The sequence below is a fragment of the Falco rusticolus genome, chromosome 5 (genome assembly GCF_015220075.1).
Source record: "Falco rusticolus isolate bFalRus1 chromosome 5, bFalRus1.pri, whole genome shotgun sequence".
Taxonomy (NCBI): domain Eukaryota; kingdom Metazoa; phylum Chordata; class Aves; order Falconiformes; family Falconidae; genus Falco; species Falco rusticolus.
The window spans coordinates 66,683,633-66,703,615 of NC_051191.1; the positions used below are offsets into that span (position 1 = coordinate 66,683,633).

Below are 19,983 nucleotides of genomic sequence, written 5' to 3' on the forward strand. Positions count from 1 at the left end.
CAGAAAGATAATTTTGTCTCTCTCTCTCTTTCTCCTTGTCCAGATTATCAGCGTCTGATGACGGTGGCAGAGGGGATTACAACGCTGCTGTTCCCTTTTCAGTGGCAGCATGTGTATGTCCCCATCCTTCCTGCCTCTCTCCTGCATTTTCTGGATGCTCCTGTTCCCTACCTGATGGGGCTGCAGTCCAAGGAGGGAACCGACCGCTCCAAGCTGGAGCTGCCTCAGGAGGTCAGTCTCCACCTTTGGGGTTGTTACTCTGGAACATGTTACTAATATTTTCGTGAATGTCTGCTGGAAAGTGCCATGCCTGGTGTTAGGAGGCTTTTGTGGCACTGTGAAGACCGCTTGCCAGGAGGAGTGAGAGAGCAGAGGAGGTCTGCACAGCTCTTCTTGGCCCATTTCTGACTTTAATGAGTACCGCTAATTATGTAGATTTCTAAATGCTTCTTCTGCTTCTTGCTGTGATGCTGAAAGTTTCTCTGCTTTCCCTGCATCACACGCTTCACCAGGTTTTGTTAACCCTTTGTGAGTGTCACAGTCCTATTGACAGAACTAAAGAACATTTCATTTGGGGATGGTCCCTGTGAATCCGGATCTCAGATGCAGTTGTTAGATGGTGTCACCTGTCCCCATCCTCCTGCTGCAGCTGAGAAGCGTGCCCCATCCCTCCAGCCTCATCTCACCCTCGGGTGAGCCTGTGTGTTCCTTGCTGGGTTGAGGTCTTATTACTAGACCAGCATCCTGGCCTCAAACGAACCAGATTTGCATTAATACTGTGCCTGCAAACCACTTAGAGGCATACACGCATGTGTACTTTCAAAATATTGACTCACTCCAACGATAGTCTTTTGAAGATCTTCTGTCCTGTGCAATGGGAAGGGAAAACTTTTCCTGGTCTATCAATTCTTTCCACAGAGAAAAAAGGGAAAGCAAGGTTGTCCTAATCTAGGTGTTAAAATCACTGGTGTTAGAGAATGAAATGGAAGCTTTTCCCCTCAAAATTTGACCAAGATGATTAGAACTGCTTCGCATTTTAACCTGGCCACTGACCACTCTCTGTATTGCAAAGTCTTTGGGCTATGGCTAGCCTGTCTGCACTTGAGATGGTGGCTGGACCTGTCTCTTGAGCATGCCATGCTTTTTAACTTGGCTTTCTTCTTAAAATCCATGGGAACCCTAAGAATAACTGTTTGTGTGGCTGTAACATCTCGTGACAGTGGCAGCACCATGCTCAGCTCCATCTGGAGACCTCTCCTGGAGGCAGAGTCCCTAAGGCTTGCAAATAGGTGCTCTGACAGAAGGCAGGTGGGAGCAGCAGCAGAGGAGAGTATGCAGGAGCAGGAGTTGGTATGTGGAAGGGGAAGGGTAAACACAGGGCAAGGATAATACAGTTTTTAATAGAGATCTATTTGAAGTGTTAGGTGGAGGTGACTGATTCTTAGCCTCGGTGGCATGTAACAGTGCAAATCAGGTCTTACCTCATGAATGCAATGGCCCAATCACATGAAATTAATTGTATGAAATTTGCATTGGTGTGGAAACAAAGCTGGTACCTAGCTACGCTTTTCAGTTAAACCATGCTAATATTGTGTAATTACTGTGATTTTTAAAATTATTAGTCACATGCTTTTAGTTAGCAGATTAAGCTGTCACTTTCCTTAAATTAAGATTTTAATGCAATAGGCTTGCAGCATCACTGCAATAACAAATTCAGTATCACCAGTGAGGGAAAAGGAATAGTGGGGTGGAAATTGGCCCCCCTCCCATTATGATGTTTAACAAACAAGTGAAAAATATCAGCATTTATGAACAGCACAGGTCCAGTAACTGTGGGTGAGGGAAAGAAAGAAGGGGTATTGAACCAGGAAGATCTTGAATCTCAAATTCCTATAGACAATTAAAACCAGAATATCCTTCAATGTGCAAGCAGTGATGAAGCACTGTTTGCTTTAGCGTTCCTTTATTGTTCAGGCCAGGGGCTAGCTTTTCAAGCTCTTGCTCTAAATATAAACCATTTGTTTGTTAGAGATAAAAATTCTAACAACTGGCCATCATGCTGTCTTAAGGTTACTAATCTCTCTGCATTAACTTTAATCATCAGATGTTTTTGAAGAGAGAAGTGAGACCAATTCCCCAAGGGTTTTTTGAATCGCAATCTCATTTTTCAAATTTTGTAAATGATATGCAGAGCTGAAATTAAAAAGCCTTTGAAATGAAATATTGATAGATAAGAAGACAGTCCTTGAGCTAAAGAACCGTACCAACACATAGCACAACTCTTTAATAGCTGTATGGTTAAGTAAAGCAAATTGTTTTTTATGAAGAAATGCTTTTCTTTGTACAGTCCAAATTTATTGTGGAAAAGTGAGCTGAAGGGACATTTCTGCTTAACTAAATGAGTCCTAATACCCTTTAAAGTATCTATGTGAAAGGTGATTCATGTCAAACGTCCCTGAAACATCCGATAACAGTGTTTGCTGTGGAATATATTGTTCTGCTGAAAAATAACCTCCTCAGAAAAGGAGGAAAAGTCCTTTCTGTTAGCATATTCTGAAGATTAGTTGGTTTGGTGACAAAAATGTCGTGTTTGGTGAGAAGTAGAAAACAGTAAAAGTGCCTTGGAGAAGGCAGAGGAGTTGTGCTGATGGCCAAGTCAGGCTAACAAAGACCTGCTGCTGCTGCTGGCGCTGCTGTTGCCCTGTGGATTTCTGCATCTCCTGTTCTGCAGCTTTATGCCAGGGTAAAACCTGTCAGGGCTCAGCACCTTGGGAATCTGACCTGGTTTAAGATTTTATTCAGCACAGTGCACTCAGAGAGTGAATTTCAGATGTAAGCCGTGGTTCAGAAAAGATCGATTACTGTTTTTCATGCTGCTATTATTCCTGAGGGTGCATTTGCAGTGTAATTAATTTTTATGTAGGATTCTTCCACCCTCCCATTGACTATTTCTTAGTAAAAGTATCTGCTCTGCTAGATTCATGTCTTCACTTAGCTTTAATCTCATGGGCTGAGATCCATCTCCATTCATAACAAAGCTGTCTAAGAGCACGCTGTTTAAATCTCAGGCAGAGGAATTGCCAAGATTAAAAGCCTCCACAGAAACGAGGGGTAAGGGGGAGTAGGGTTAACCTCCAGTGGACAAGCTATGCTCAGACATGATCCCAAAGGATTTGCATGGGACCCTCTTTTGTGGTTTTGCTTGTAACAGTGTCATCTTTCTCACTGAACATCTCGTTCCTTGATAGTATGGCTACAGAGGCTTCTTGCAGTTGGATCCTGGTAAAATAAACATGCCCTTGAAATGCAGTAATTCACACAAACAGTACTTATGTGGGCTGAGAAGTGGTGCTGCACATCCTGCTTGCTGGTGTGTCCTTGGCTGGTCTGGGAGGGGATATCAAATCTTTGTAGTGGGAAGCTGAGGATTTGCAAGTCCTGGGGAAACAGGAGAGGGCAGGAGGCTTGATTTATTCATTAAATCATTGCCCTCAGCTTTACTGAAGTCTGAAATGTCATAGGCTAGTCAACACAGCTAAAGTCTCCTGTAAAGTCTTACCCTTCTGTCTGGAAACACCCTAGGAAAATAGGACTACTTAGCAGAGGAGCCAATTCAGTGCTGAGCGTCCATGTTGAATTTTTTCTTTGTATTTCAGGCAAATTTGTGCTTTGTAGACATTGATAACCATTTCATCGAACTACCAGAGGAGTTCCCCCAGTTCCCCAACAAGCTGGAGTTTATCCAGGAAATCTCTGAGGTTCTCCTGCAGTTTGGGATCCCACCAGAGGGTAACCTGCACTGCAGCAACAGTGCCACCAAACTCAAGAACCTGGTTCTTAGTGACTTGGTGAACGACAAGAAGAATGGGAACATCCCCAGCAATGCCTTCAACATGTACGAGCTGCTGAAAGGCAACGAGACGATCGCCCGCTTGCAGGCCCTCGCCAAAAGAACGGGCGTGACAATGGAAAAAATGACCATCACGGCTCCCCTCGTGGAGAAGGATAAGGATGGGAAGTTGCCATGTGAGGAGGTGGAACTGAGGGACTACAAACTGAACGTGCAGCTCCGTGAGGTTTTCGCCAACCGCTTCACACAGATGTTTGCAGACTACGAGGCTTTCGTCATTCAGGCTGCCCCCGATATGGAGTCATGGCTGACAAACAGGGAACAAATGCAAAACTTTGACAAAGTAAAGATAGCTGCCTATTCATTTTTCCATCTGAAAGTGCTTTTGGGAGGGAGGGAGAATGGCTATATTACATATATGTAGCCTAGGTACTCTTTAATCCACCGTTCTTCATCTGCCTCACTGAGAGATTTGTCCGTTTTGATTAGGCAGGGTCAGATCGCCTGCCAAAGTAAATTGATGCAGATCCACCAAGGTGGTCAGAGCCAACCTGGCTTGTACGAACCAAGCTGGCTGGCTTCTGCCTAGCTGGTGAGGGTTCTCCCGTGGGTTTGGGGGAAGGATAGCAATGGAAAGTGACTTTTTTTTACTTTCTTTTCTTTTTTGTTTGCTGAGAGGAGAGGTGCACACATAAGTCAAAACATAAATCTGGTTTTTCTTGTTTCCTAATATCACAGTAGAACTTTTTGTTAATGGCTAGTATTATTCTGCAGAAGGCTATCACATCGTTATGGCAGAGGAGTCCCATGAAAAGGAAGCTGAGATTATAAATGGGGAAATAGAGACTGTAGGCTAGAAAAGGAATGAGAAATGTTGGGATGCTTGCACAGTTATTATTTCCAAGTGACTCTGCAAAGTAGATAGCGTTCTTAGCCATCAGCTTTTTCAGATACAAGTCCTTCTCTAACAAGAATGGTAGAAGGATGAAGAGTCAGAAACAGAGTAAATATTGATCTGAGTCAGATAAAAAAAATGCTGCCATGCCTTTTATTGGTCATGTTTGTATTCAGGCACCGAGCTGTGCAGCATTCAACAGGAAGGGGTCATTTAGGCAATCTCTGCTAGTACTTTTACAATGAAATGGGCTGTTAAGGTTAGGGTTTCCAAAGCTCAGTTAGAGACTTAGGCACACACTCAGTTTAAATTGGAAATTCATTACTAATTGCCCTGAGTAATTTCACAAAAGAGCATTAGCTGAAGAGCACTGTACACCCCTTTATGTATGACACCTTAATAAGCAATCTGGTTCCCAGCAGGGATGCGCAGACCAGAAGTCCCAAGTGGGTACACGTGGTGGTGGTCTGCTGTGGGTTGCACGGGGCTTGTTCCTGCAGGCGGTAGCTGCTAGGCTACTTTGAAAAAGCTGGCAGCACAGTAACTTCATATTCCCTTTACCGTAGCTGTCACAAACCCTTCCCGACTGCTTATTTCTCACACTTGTGGACCAAATACGCGACCCCCAAACCAGGCCCCTTCATAGACAGATTCACATCTCTCTGAGAGCTGTTTTTGTGGTGGGGAAGCCTTGTCCAAGCCTTCCTGTTGGCTGCTGGGTCGGTTCTCTGCCAGAGGATGGCTCATTGTGTCAATGTCGGGTGGGAACGTGGCACTAATGAGCTGTTCTGTATTTCAGGCTTCCTTCCTTTCGGACCAACCTGAGCCTTACCTCCCATTCCTTTCACACTTCATCGAAACACAGATGTTCGCAACCTTCATAGACAATAAGATAATCTCCCAGTGGGAAGAGAAGGACCCTTTTCTGCGAGTTTTTGACTCCCGAATTGAGAAAATAAGGCTGTATAATGTAAGGGCCCCTGCACTGCGGACATCCAACTATCAGAAATGCAGCACTTTGAAAGAAGCAGGTACGTTCAGACAGGCTAGTAAAATATTCAAAAGAACAATGTCAGCCGCAAAGAAATATAGGCCCTCAGTCATCTGAGCACTGCAGCTGGTGAGGAAGCCCCAGAGCTACCTGAGGAGGACTCAGCAGTGTCCTTATTTTCCCTAGGCAAAAACTTCAGTATGCTTTTAAACACCAAAACCAGCAGGTGCCTTTACCTTCCCTTCGAGCTCTCCTAGGCTAGTGCCTTTAATAAACACAAACCAAACCACAGAGCTGGGCTCGCTCACCATTTCTCATTTCAGGCAGCTACTCTTCCATTGCCAGGAGAGCTTTCCTGCACTGTGGTGGTGGGACCACCGCCAGCCACACTGAGGAGCTGAGCCCTGGTGTCTGCTCCACTGGCCTTGCCTCCCTCTTCCCGTAAAAAGACCTTTTTTTGCCTTATGTCATTTGGTTAGAGCAGCGGGGGATGCCGAGGACATAATCCTGTGTGGCATATTTAGTAGCTCCAGCAATAGTTGCTCAGAGTTAATGAACGCCGTGTACTGAAGATTTGGATTTTTTTGCATTACAGTCACAGGAGGCATTTTCAAATTATACTTGAGTTCCTTACTGTGCAAGTATTTGTTTCTTTTCCAAGCAATACAGGGAAATTATATTCTTAAATTTGTTGGGACACATATTAATGAACTGGGGCAAACACATTTCTCATGGCTTTTTTTTGTTTAATTCCTTCAGAGTGTTTTACTTGATACAAATATGGCAGAAATAAAAATCCTGTGTCTGCTTAACTTTTTCTATCTAAAACCAATTCTAATTTGCAGGTCGGCTGTCTATTCAGCGTCTAGTTTTGGTAGATATTGTGGCACCGGAACCTCATTTTCTATCTTGTGAAAAGCAGCAAACTGATAGTAATATCAACTTTACTTCATATTTCCCGTTCACACTATATGTGACCCTAGCACTGATCCAGCACCTGTTTGTTTAACCGTCTATTTTCAGAACCCTTCAAACCCTCTGACCCCACACTGCCCGGTCCTTTTCTCCAAAATAAAAGCCTGTGAAGTTATTTGCTTCTTTAGAGGGGAAAGCTGCTTAGTTTCTGGTGGTAGTATATGTAAATCTTATAACAGTTTCATTCCCATCACAGTTTTCTAAAACAGGAAATGAGTTCTGTGTTGTTCTTGACAAATGAAAAATGGATTTAGTTTCTGCATTTTGCATATTTATTCACTTGTGATATGCTGAAAAGAATGGGCCTGCCCAGTAATGGATTGAATTTTTTATTCAAAAATTGAATATTTAAGTTGCTAATAAATGCTGATTTCCCCCATACACCTCCTTTCCCCTTCCCCTCACAGTGCATCTGACTCAATGTTGAGAGGGTGACAGATTTTATTTTCATCCTGCTCGAGATCGGAGATGAAATCCTCAGGTCCTTGTAGCAAATGACTGAACCACATTATCTCAGCGGAGCCGAGATTCCCGGGGAGCCCTCTCTGGTCTTGCCATACCGTCCCCTGTTTCCAAGCATCTGTTCATCTTCCTGGTGCTGCTTAGGCCTTGCCACAGTTAGCTATGGTTTTTGAAAGCCTGTCATCCCATAATGGCATATCTAATTTCAGGTGGAGGACCATTATAATAGGTGCCAGCTATTTGCAAAACTCGGGTATCACCCCTATGGGTCTGCCCAGGGAGATGTGCCTGGGGCAAAGTGAGGTGCCCGACCCCACAGAGTTGCAGCTGGCCTCAGAGGTCTCCAGTCTGCTGAAGGAGGGTTAAAACCAAACACTGAATTGCAGGGAAAGATTGCACTGCTCTTGTTAACTCATAACGCATCTCGTAGGCTTCTGTAAACACCTGCTTGCTTAACAGCTAACGTGCTTGTGCCAGTGCTAGCTGTGTTGGATGAAGAAACTAAAAGCAAAATAACAAAACAATAGCACAGATGTTTCCTCACTTCTGTAAGTGACAGTTTTCTGAATCTAAAGTCACTAGTCACTATTGAACTTTTTAGAGTGTTTTCAGGGATAGGAGCATGACCGCTTCTGTTGTCACAGCATATGTCTTCAGATGTATCGCTAACGCAGGTGATCACCTGTGACTGTAACTTGCAGCCCAATCCATCGAGCAGCGGCTCATGAAGATTGATCACACAGCTATCCACCCACACTTACTTGATATGAAGATTGGCCAGGGGAAATATGAACAAGGATTTTTCCCGAAGTTGCAATCGGATGTCTTGGCAACGGGACCCACCAATAACAAGTAAGCCCAGGTTTTATTTTCTAGATTTGAAAGCAGGTTTCTCGTGTAAAGATTCACATCATTGGACAGAAGTCCTAAGTTTGGATTGCTGCTAACCAGTCTAATAAACCCTAGCAACTCTTTCCATTCCTGGTTTGTATGGGCTGCAATTTTTTAATTTATAGCCATGTTTTTCATTATGTTAGAAAGCATTAGGACTGGTTTTGGGAAGATTCCTCAGTAATGTTTTCCATTGAGTGGTGAGTATTGTGTCTTTTCGTATGTATTTATAGTTGTATCATTGCCATAATAAATCTAAAATTAATTTCTTCCCTGTTTTGCACTGAATAGGATAATCTGGAAACCTGAGCCAAAATTCAGATTCTGAAACAAATTTTGGTATTGAAATCTCCACATCATTGTGCGTAACGAAGTTATGCCTACTCTGTTCCTCTCTTTTCTTAGCTTTTATTATATAACACAATCATTTTTATAGCTCTCTTTCAGTTTTCACATTGGAATAACCTGGAAGAATAGCTTGGTGAGGGTGGAAAGTATGTGGTTCTGTACCTGGGTTTCTCTTCTGAGTCTGATAAGGTTCTGTAGTGCACTTCAATATGAAGGTAGTAATACCTATAGCTGTAGGATTGAGCATGTCATTACATAGTTAATTTACCTAATGTGAAATGAGAACCTGGAGTACTAATACACTATGCTTTTATACAGTTATAATATAAACTAAATGCTGTAAGTTACTTTTTAATTTCTTCCCCCCAAAAAACAGGATTGGGGGTGGGGGGGTTCTCCCCTTCAAAAATGGAAGATTTGTGCATCAGTGATTGCTACTTCATGGAATTATTATCTCAAGTCCTCACTGCTAGCTGCTGTGGTAGGTCAAAATGTGGGAACACAGATAAATCTGAGAGTTCCAAGAGCTCCAATTGTCCAAATGCTAAAGCTAGCTCTCATTTTAGACGTGTGCACGCACACACACTGCTCTCAGCTCCTGTATGAGGTGCCCACTCAATTCTATTTATACACATTTTGTGCATCCCAGTGCTAACTAATCCCTTTTTAATAACCTACTAGCAATAAGACTTGCAAATGACAAAATAAGACATCCTTAAGCATTGAATGTTTAAAGAATTGCAGTTCTTTAAAAGAAATTTTAAAAACCCAACCAAAAGGAAGAACGTGTATTTCAAAGTTCCGTGGTTTGCAGTGTTCTTGCAAACAGAAGACAAAAGTTTACAGTTAATGCTTCCCTGAAGGATGGAGGATTTCTTCATCTTCTGGGATGCTGTGTTTAGCAGTCTGCCTCTTATCCTTCTGACAGGTTTCAGTTTTAGCATCAGCAGCAGTGTGATCATGCCCAGCCTGCTCAAAGTTGCTGATATCCTCTGGCTCTATTGCAGAATCTTGGTGAATCTATGAATAAGCATCAAATTAAAAATCGTTTTCTTTATGCCATTTGAGATGCTTCTGTTAGAGTGGTACCTATTCTAAAATGTGGCTTTTAACTCCTTGAGTGATAATTTTGATTTCAATAGCTGGATTTGGTCTTCAAATTGCAGCATGTTTCAGAATTTATAAGTACCAGAATCCCATTACTTACCACAAAGCGGTGTCAAAGTGACAAATGCTTGGAATACCTCCAGCTGTATATTGCCAAAAAGGTCTGTAATTGGAAAATCTCAAGACCATCTGTTTATATCTTTCTGCTTTCTGGCTTTTTATGTGAGCAGCTGAGAGGACTTCCTTTCTGTCTCATTTAGACGTCTAATTCTGCTGAATTTACACCCACGTATAAAACAGATAGCCTTTTCATGCTCTCTGCAAATACAGCATAATTCTTTTGATCACAAAAATCAGTGGAAGTATAGCATTCCATTAATTTGCTTTTCCTAGTGTGTGCTTCTTGGCAATATGTTATACTTGCATATGGGACTGGGCCTTTGCGTAGGGGGGAAGAGAACATTTTAGCTACGTTCCCAGGCACTTCAAATGTAGCTGTTTTGTGTGTTCATAAAGTTAATGCAAAGGATATTGCTGTGCAGATGAGAATTGTTTTTGCAGAGTTCAGTTCTACATAGCAAACTTTGTCCTGAATGTTGCAAGGAAGTTTATTTGTGGGGGAAAACAAGGAAGAAAATAAAAATCATTCCAATGTTACAGTCAGTCGTTGCAGGACAGTAGCAAATAAACAAATCAGAGCTGTTTTAATGAAAAACTGTCCTTGCTGGCCAGCAATCAGATCTTTATTGCTTCCCTTTCTGGGCAGATAAACTAACAAATATACAACTAGAGCTCATAATGTTATCTAGCTATTCCCTTCCTGTATCTAGGCAAAGCACTGAAAATACCACTGTCAGTTACTGGGCTGTGACAGGTATAATCTATCTAAATCACAAATATAATGCCAAGAACAAACACCTTTCCTTGTAGTTCTAGATCCCATATGTGATCCCAGAAGACGATGTTGCCTAGACAGGCAGAAATTGTGTTTGGGAGAGGAAGTGTCTGGCTCTTGCTTGCTGGCCATGGAGAAGCAGGGCTTGGGGACAGGGGCAGGGTGAAGAGTCATATTGGATCACTTCCACCTAAACACAGCTGGAAACAAATGTTGATCACGTTACCATGTGTAAGTGTTAAAACACGAAAGTCTGTAGTACAAGCGAAGCCCAATATTGACCCATCGTCCTGCGGCCATGCCCAGCAGCATGCTGTGCCCCACTTCTGTCACTCTGCTTCTTCCCCCTCCTGCTTCCCCTCAGGATGTCCTTTAGAAGACTGGACAACGTGGTGAACCTGTGTTCCTCTGGCCCCAGCCAGCATCACACTGCTTGCTGAATTTCTCTCACCTGCGTGGTCATTTCTTCTTCGGGAGAGCAACTCCTCCTACATTTGCTCCTATTCTTACCAGCCTTCATACTACCGGTGCATGCTTTGTGTCATTAGGGCTGGTCTTCACCTGTTCTCCCGTGGCGGTCAGAAAATGTTGACTTGCTCAGCTAAGCACAAACTTCACTGAAAATAACTCCAAACTTCAATTTACTGAAATGTAATGAAAAGTTTAAAAACAGGCAAATAAAAACCCCCAAAACCCAAACACCAAAAAAAAACCCCATTCCAAACACCCACGTCCATAAAACTGGAGAACAGGCTCCCAGGTATACAGTGTCCCTAATCATCTTTTTGATCAAAACCACCAGAACATGGAAAGACATTAACTGCAGAATATGCAGATCTAAACTTAAGCAAAATGTAGGAACTGTTACATCCAAACTATTTTTATAAATTAAAAGAAATATAATTTTTCTGTAAAGAAAAAGGCACTTCATCCCAGCTAACAGTAATTAGAAAAAGCCCTAAACCAAAAAAAAAACCCCAAACCCACCCAGTTCTGTCCTCTTTTCCATCACAGGCAGCCATGTCACACCTGAGGGACTCCCTCTGCACTCATCACCTTCGGTATGTCCCCTGCATCATGGGAAAACCTTCTGAAGCTACAGGGAGGCAGCTGTAGCTTCCTCTAGGTACAAAAGCAGCTCATCCATGCTGCTCTAACCTTGTAAAGCAGTGACTTCGGCAGAAGTCCTCCTAGAAAGCATCCCAGGAGAAAACAGTTCCTTAGGCAGTTTGTCTGTTATTCTGGAAAAGAGCCACAGTTTCCAGAGTCCTTCCTTTTTCAAACCCCAGCACCACACTGTGGTTTACACACGTTCCCCTCTTCCTTCCCTGCATGCATTTTCTGCCAGGCTTTTAAAACTCTGTCTGAGACTCCACTGGCTGATGCATTTGCAATGATCCAGGAGGGGAATTTGAATGACAAAAAGCCAAGCTACATAAACACTTCATGGTTTTTGATTAGCTAATTGTTAAATTAGGGTGAATATGCTTACAGTGCAAAATTAAAACAATGAAACAAGCTGTGTTTTCAATCTAATTGATTACCTTGTAACTTAATTTGTACTAAGAAGCTTGATAAATGAGATTAAATATTGCAGAGGAAAACATCGATTGCACACCAAGCATGGGAATATATTTGCATTCTGGCAATTTGTAGTGAATGCTTACAAAGAACAAATTAACTGATATTTATTTATTAATTTTTTTTGTTTGTTTTCAAAGGAAGGTTTAGCTTTGCACACTTACAAAATGGCTTAAATAATCCTTTTTTTGGCTTTCTCTTTGTTTAGCCCTGTTTTTCCCATCTTCTGTATCTGAGCCCCACTTTCTTCCTTGCTTCCTTCCCCAACCAGCCGGTTTCCTCTTTCCTGCGCGGGCCACATCTCTCTCCTGAGCCCTCTCACCTGTATCCTGGCTTCATGGGAGCTTCATGCTTTTGTCTGTCCTCTATGCTCTACCTGAGCTGCCACAATCCCAAAAGGCGGGCAAAGTCCAAGTCTTCAAGCGCAGATCCAGCTATGCTTGGCCTCCTAACCTCAGGCTGTAGCTAAGTGATGTGTTGCTCTTACCCATAAGGCAAATTTCAAAAGTATTTGTTTTCTCCAGGCGTTTTTTCCTGTGCTATGTTTTGCTGACCTTACCACTGTGTCAGTATTTATTTGTAAAAATGATGCATTAGGAGTGTACAAAATTGGTTCATTTTTGTGCTCCGGTTTATGGCATAGCTTGTGCGGGCACTGTCCTGTGGCTTCCGTCACTGCCCCCCTTCAGGCTGTGGATTGCCCAGGGTTTACCTGCCTGGTGCCCTGGTTCTCATTTTTAAGTAGGACTACTGTTTACTTATTCACTAACATTTAACATTGGTTAATGTTTTTCAAGAAAACACGATGCATATAATGAAAAGTGGTTTCTGTATCTCTATACGATGATAGAATTCATTCTGGTTTTAGCTAAATTATCTTTTGTATAGGAAATGATCTGTCTCTTCTACTGAGTGCTTCATATTATATGGACCTTTTCTACCTCCCTATCTGTTGGGTACAGTTCCAAGGCCAGATGTCTTCAAAGAAGCTTTTTTTTTTCCCCCCATCAAGCCAAACAATTGCATTTTCAAGTAGTATAGAGTAGCATCTCTGCAGTGCATCTAAATGAATGAGAAAGGGACAAGCAATGAGCCACCCACACACAACACTGACGTTATTTAAAACTTGCAAGTAGTAAAAGCTCACCTTTTACGTATGGAAATCTGAAACAAGCAGTTGCTATACATTAGATGACCTAATACAGCAAACCACTGACAGGTGCAATGAAAATATAAACGACTTGTCTTCAAATACATTCATTTTCAAGAATCTTCAGCATGACTGACAATCTGTGCTTAAAAATGGTTGCTGAAATAGGAACTATGTGTTGTGGGGACTCTTGGAATCTGATGGGCGAGTCTCCTGAGTAGTGACTGATCCTCCGCTCAACTGGTGCGAGATGGTAAAAGGGCAATTAACTTCTTCCAGTTAATATATCGTTTTAAAATAGCTGTGCAGATTTAAAGTTTACAGGGAAAAATGCGTGTCAGATCCTTGCATCCTCTGTTCTGTTTAGTCTCCCCTGAGCAGCGTCACTCTCTCAATGGAATTTGCAAATTAAATACCACTTAGGCCAGCGGTTTGTCAGGGCTTAAGGGGTGATGCTGGCAAATCACTACTGCTGTTCCTTGCAGAGGATGGTGGTTGTGGGTACCACCCTTCTGCATCGCTTCTTTTCATGTAATCTGATGAGAGGGCCTGTCAGTGCAAGACCACTCTCTGCAAGGCACTTTGCTCGTTTTTGTCCAGCCCATCAGAAGTTTAAAAGCTTTCCTCTTCAGCCCTACAGCAGAGACGGAATAGATGTAGTCTCTCTTCAAGCCTTCCTCCTCCTTACCATGGATCAGTGTGTGCAGAGCGATTCACAGTGCAGAACCCCTCCCCCATGGGCCCATCCCTGATCAGGTGGAGCTCAGTTTCCACCTTCCTTTTAATTTGTTCAGTCTCATGTGTATTTGACTTGGAATCTCTGTATAGTCCCGTGGAAACTACATCTGAACCCAAGCAAATACACAAGTCTGTGTGTATGTAATGTGTGCAGGCTGCATGCATGCTTTAGGGGGATTTGTTGGAGGGTGTAGGACAGCTATGTGCTAATTTGTGAATATGGAAACACAGTCAGATAACTCATTTGATGGAAGTATATAGGTAAAAGGGGTATTGTCATGAATTGCAGACCTAAATAGTAGTCTGCCTCAGGAGATGGCCTGTATAAGGAGATTTAGGTTCTGTCCTATGGACAAGTGCATTTGTCTCCTTCCTTCTCTCTGTTATCACTGTAAATAGATTGTAAATTATGATAGTGAATTTCATGATGATGTCAATACTGGTTAAATCCTCCTGCGAATGAAGTTCCCTAGCAGCATGCTGCATGTACTGCAGTATATATCCTGCCTGTTATACCTGTGTCTGGTTTGGGTAGACACCACTTCTTCATTTCACCATGGAGCTTTAAAAAGTGGGGGAAGAGGGGAGAAGGTAGGGGGAGGGAGATGAACACATGGTTGCAGTACAGCATGGCCAGTCCCTGGTGTGAGGCTGCTGCTTTGCTAGAGTGGTTTCCGACAGCTCGGCTTTGCTGCTACCTTACCATTTTTATTACAGAAATTAATTAATTAAATTAATCACAGGTTAAGTACCATCTTTTTTCCAAGTGTCATCTTTACATTTCCTGCAAGCTCTTCAAACCTATTCCTGCACTTGTGGGGTCTAATTTGACATTAAATAATACTGACTTCACTGTCTTCGTGTTAAAAGGGTCTTACTTGGAGGTGCCTTCATTTCTTTTCTTTATATAGAACAGCGTACAGTCTTCTCTAGTCCCTCCTCTGAAATATCACTGCTTTTTCACAGTCCCTGGTGGTGAAGACCATTCATCTTTGGATACGGGAGTTAGGTATGGGCAGACTACTGAAACGAGCCTTTTCTCCCTTCTCCATGTAGGCAGCTTGTCCCCAGGCTCTCCGCAACACAGCACCCAAGCTGCAGCTGCTTCGTGCCCAGGGACCTGGTGCTTGTAACAATGCTTCCACTGTGAGGAGTAAATGAAACATGCCAGTAGTCCATGCTCATGGCTCTACAGGCAAAAAATAAAGGGGAGAGGGCGTTTTTTGGGTCAGGGAGAACTTGGGCAGCATCTGGGCTGGGCAGCAGTGCTGTGTGCACTCCCCAGTGCCAGCCAGCTGGGGCTGGCTCATCTCCCTAAGGCAGGGACCAGCCTCCTCTGGCATCTGCTCCACAGGGACACGGGAGGTAGTTGTTTAGCTGAAAAGCCCAAGACTAAGGGCTGACAACAAGCTGGCATTTGCCCGTGCCGGTACAGCTTTCCTTGCTGCTTTGGCAGCACCAGGGCTGAGGTGTGAATAAGGCAGCAGCAGAGTCAGCGCCAGGAGAGGCACCCAGGTGGGATTTCAGCAACCCAAGGGAGGTGGTGTGGCCTCTGGGGAGGGCTTTTACCCACCTGTAAAATCACTTTGAGCCACCAAAGGGAGAGGAAGAATAATTTAAATGCTATCTCTGCTGATGAGAGGGAAGGGAATGGTTATTGTAATACTGAAGCATTATTTTGGGAAAATTCTGGCCCAGTAAAGAAAAGGCTTTAAAAGATTCAGCTGCTTAATCCTGCTTATCTGCTGTTATATCTTTACAAAATCTCCCAGAGATTCAGGGTGGCATCCGAATGCATAGACTTCACTCAGTGCCCCAGCAGCTCCTCTTCCTCAGCTTAGAGGTTGGGGAAGAGGGAGTGTGCAGCTCACTGTGTGTGTAATTGCTCTAGCTAATAAGCAGTGGTCTTTTGTTCATAAATGCCCAATGATCCTTACATTAGTTTGCTGAAAATGTTTAAATAATTCTGATAAATAATCTGGAGAATGGCCTGTGCCTCCTCCCAGGTGCAGCATAAGGCTGGAATTAACTGAAAATGCTTTAATGATTCCGTATTACTTGTGATTATTCTGTGGCTTTCGTTCTGCTTTCACCTTCGGTGAGATGTGTTCCCTCAAAGGATACTTCTAGCAATTCTTACATCGTCCAGTAATTGCAGAAATGCAGGTGGGGAGGAATCCAAGCTTTGTCTAGAATTCAGAAAATACCATATAAATTGGAGCAGAAAAATGGGATGTGGGTAATATTTGATCTATAACTTAACTTTCCAATGTATTATTGGCATTCTATCTTGTGAAATGTAAGTGTGGTACCAACTTGGAATAAATGGAAGGTCTCCAGATCCAGTAGTTGAAGTCACTTTTATGTCTGCTGTCCTCTGTTCAAGGGGGAGACTTTTCTGCTACATTTCTACTTGCTGAGATTATTAAAATGTAAGGTTTTATTTCCTACCCCCCCCTCAGCCATCTAATGAGGCATTGGGTGTTGCTTCTGGGAGGAAAAAAAAAAAAAAAAAAAAAAAGTGGTGACTTACTAAACTCATGGGCTGAATATTTTTAAGACTTCTGAGGACGTGCAAAGACACTTAGGTCAGTGATGTATTCCCCTGAGAAGGTATCAGCGTTTGCTGTGCAGAGACCTGTTTGGGCTGGGTGTTTTTAGTTACCAGAGACTTGAGGCTACATTGCTTTAAAAATAAATCTCTTGCCATATGGGATAGAGAGGTGCTGAACCATAATTACATGCAGACCCAGATGTTTATTTCTTCCTTTGTACTTGTTTTGTTGACGTTATTTGGGAGGTAGGAAGGGACTTTGGTTTGACCATAAAAGCTACAGGTCCTGTGACTTTTTTCCCTTTTTATCTTTGTGGTTAGCCAAAATTTGGTCTTTGGTTAACTCACTGGAGGAATTGGTGGAGATAGTTATGTATGCAAAGTCCTTCTCTCTGGAAACAGGAGGGTTTGGCTACCAGGGGTCACGTCTGTGCACTTCTCTTAGGTTAGGTTCCCCTCCTACGCATCCCCAGCAGCTTGCTGGACATGTCAGGACCTGACTCCTGCTCTGTGCAAGGGTTTCCTCCTCCAGGCACGCATCTGCCTACACCAGCTGAAACTCCTCGCCCAAATAGGTCAGATCCCAGGTTCTATTTGTATATGCTCCTGTTTGGCGTTCACACAGAAGTAGATGGCTTTGGGATCTGGAGACTGCTGTCCCCACCAATACCGCCTGTGTGGAGGAGCTTATCAAGCACACACTTCTGCCTCTGATGTGGGCCTCTCTGCGTTTCTCTCTGTATAGATCAATGAAAAGCAGAGAACTCAAATCCCCAGGGGCTTTACCTGCTGATCACAGCTCCTGTAGAAAAAGCCATCTCGGAGCAGTCATTCTGGCATGGTGCCCAGCATGGACGCTTCAGTCTGGAGAAGAGAAGGTTCTGAAGGGTCCCTTTGATCCAAGCACTGAGGATGGGGAGTGTGAGGTGTTGTTTTCTTGGTGCATTTTATTCTTTTTATTTCCCTTTTTTCTTTTTTTTTTTTTTTTTAATTCTTCCAGATTTAGGTTATTCCTTCAGATTCTTCCAGGCAGTTTCCTTCCATAGATAAAGCCTTATTCATACATCCCACCAGGCACTGGAGCTGGAACACTGCCCTGGGCAGGCTTTGTGTTCTGCCTCACCTTAGTTCTGCTCTTTAACTTCTTGATGCAGGAGACAGGCAGAACAGATGACTTCATGAAGCAACTGAAAGGCTATACACTTAAAGGCTTTTTTTTTGTTTGTTTACTGTGTGTGAAAGATATTTTTAATTTTAATTAACACAACCACAGTAATTAAGTAATATCATTCAGAAGACATAGACTTCATGTGGATTAAGATGCTTATTTTTGATACTTGATAGGTTGCTTTATACAGTGCTATTTCAGCTTTCTTTCATAAATAATTTATTAACTTATTTTTTTAATCTGCACCAGTTTAACATTTTGGTTTTCAAGGATTTGACAGAAGGCTGTGGTATTATTAGAAACCCTGCAGTCAGACTAGAAATTCCTTGCGACAGAATTATCTTGGTTTGTGTTTTGTTATAGTATGTGGCATAAAGGAATTTGCATGCTTGTGAGCTTTAAGGTTGCTTCATTTCAAACCTGGTTACCAGCCGGCTGCTTTCAGGCAACAGCCTCAGATGAGTTAAAAATGCAGCCGAACATATATGAACATGTAGGAAAAATATAGGCTTTCCTTGGTATTTAGAAACCTGATGCAAAAAAAAATATATATACATGGTGAAGATAGCAACATGATCAATCCCAGGAACATCAATATTGTTTATAGCCTTCAGACATAGGTGCACCCAATATCATGGTAGTTACTATCACAATGACAAGTTTCTCTGAAATAATTCCTGGCAGTACCATAGAAAGTACTGCCTCTCACAAAAGAGGAAAATCTTAAGAAGTTGCTGGTCAAAATACATCATTGTACTTCATTTGCTCCTACAGACACTGTTTTTATCAAACCTCTGCAAATGCAGCAGGCAACGGTGGTGCTGGGTAACCAAGTACAATTTACCTAGTGGTGGCATCCATGTTGCGGCATGACCTGCATTTTGGGTAACACAGGAGCTCTCACTGGAGACCCTGGCAGGCAGCAGGCACGTTTCCATCAGGGCTTTTGTCCCATGGGTGCGCACTGGCCTGTCACCTGCCAGGCAGTTTCCCATGGGGAGGTCAGGCACGAGCTTGCACTCACATCTACTGTAGGGTCCAAGTTTGTGGGTTCACTTCTCCAGCTGCTGACCCATCAGATGTCCTCTGGCTCCTGACCCAGGCTTTCCCTCCTGATTTTTTTCCACTCACATGTGTCTTCTCTCTCTCTGACTTCTCAGCCGCTGGGCCAGTCGCAGCACCACAGCGCAGCGGAGGAAAGACCGCCTGCGGCAGCACTCGGAGCACATCGGGCTGGACAACGATTTGAGGGAGGTAGGTGGCATCATCAGTGGGCAGCATGAGCTTGTGATCCACCAGGTGAGGTTCAAACAACTGATCTGCTACTGCTTCAGGCAGGTTTTGGCTACCGTAAGGTTTGTATGGGTCTCCACAGCCATTTAGATGCTGCTGATCACAGATGTTTGTATGCGTTGTACAACTTCAAAGCACATAACGTAAATAAAATGCTTTTATTATTTTGGAGTAAGACAGCCCTTTGTCATCAGGAAAAAGGCTTATTTGCTGATTTAGACCCTGACTGTTACTGCATACAGAGAGCAGAGCCCTGGCGCCCGCCTGGGTCCAGCTGCCGAGCGCTGGCCAGAGTGAAGGTCTCTAGAAAAGTCAAGTCCTCAAATAAATGTCAGCTCTGCAGAGGCGAATTAGGCAGGGCTCTTTCATTTTTTAAAGGATTTTTTTGGGGGGTCTGTTTTACGTAGATTCCTGACATGAGTAAGCCTATTTGAAAGGTTAAGACTTCGGGGCCTTTTCATGCCTAAAGCTTGGAAACTCCCATGCATCTTGTAAATGTCAGTCACATACACGCATTTCTTTCCCGTCTTTTCAGTTTCTCATCCTTCATTAAATATTTTCTGCCATGTTTCTCCATTGATGTCCATGTGCTTCTTTTGTATGTCACTAGCAAAAATGAAGCACTCATGCTGTTTTGTGGTAAATCTTGCTGAATAATGTTGGCCAGTGTTGGCATTTGCCTTCTGAAAGAACCTGAACAGATGAGTGGACTCTTGAACTACAGCTTTGAATCATGTTTCGTGGAAAACACAGCAAAACAGCACTTGTATATGTTGCTATTTTTGCTAACATGGCTTCCCAAGTGTATTTTAAATGTTGCCTCATGTATATCTCATCAGAGCCTTTTCAATACTTTGTCATGTATTTACTTTCTTCTTTTTTTGGCTGTGGATCATATGCATGCTTCTTTTGCTTTGTCTCTTTCTTTCTGGCTATTCTGCCATTGGGGCATCTGCCTCCTCTTAGCCATCGGAGGAGCTTTTGCTTCGTCAGAACTCAATGGCCTTCTGGGAGTGGGATCAGGGACCACCCCCTCCTGCACGGCCTCCTAAAAAATCCTTCTCTGAATGCTGCCTGGTATGTTT

The 19,983-nt window shown here is 43.1% G+C and overlaps 1 protein-coding gene across 5 annotated transcripts in view; it reads left to right on the top strand.

Annotated features, from left to right (window-relative positions):
- Window positions 1–19,983, top strand: part of DENND5B (DENN domain containing 5B) — a 118,841-nt gene that overhangs the window by 73,962 nt on the left and 24,896 nt on the right. For 2 of the 5 annotated variants that reach the window (XM_037388957.1, XM_037388958.1), the window contains 6 exons: window positions 44–231; window positions 3,657–4,193; window positions 5,545–5,776; window positions 7,875–8,025; window positions 18,766–18,859; window positions 19,865–19,975. In XM_037388957.1, coding sequence (XP_037244854.1) covers window positions 44–231; window positions 3,657–4,193; window positions 5,545–5,776; window positions 7,875–8,025; window positions 18,766–18,859; window positions 19,865–19,975 — 1,313 coding nt within the window. Of the gene's footprint in view, window positions 1–43; window positions 232–3,656; window positions 4,194–5,544; window positions 5,777–6,581; window positions 6,669–7,874; window positions 8,026–18,765; window positions 18,860–19,864; window positions 19,976–19,983 lie in introns of all 5 variants that reach the window. The other 3 variants (XM_037388959.1, XM_037388960.1, XM_037388961.1) reach the window with 2 other exon arrangements.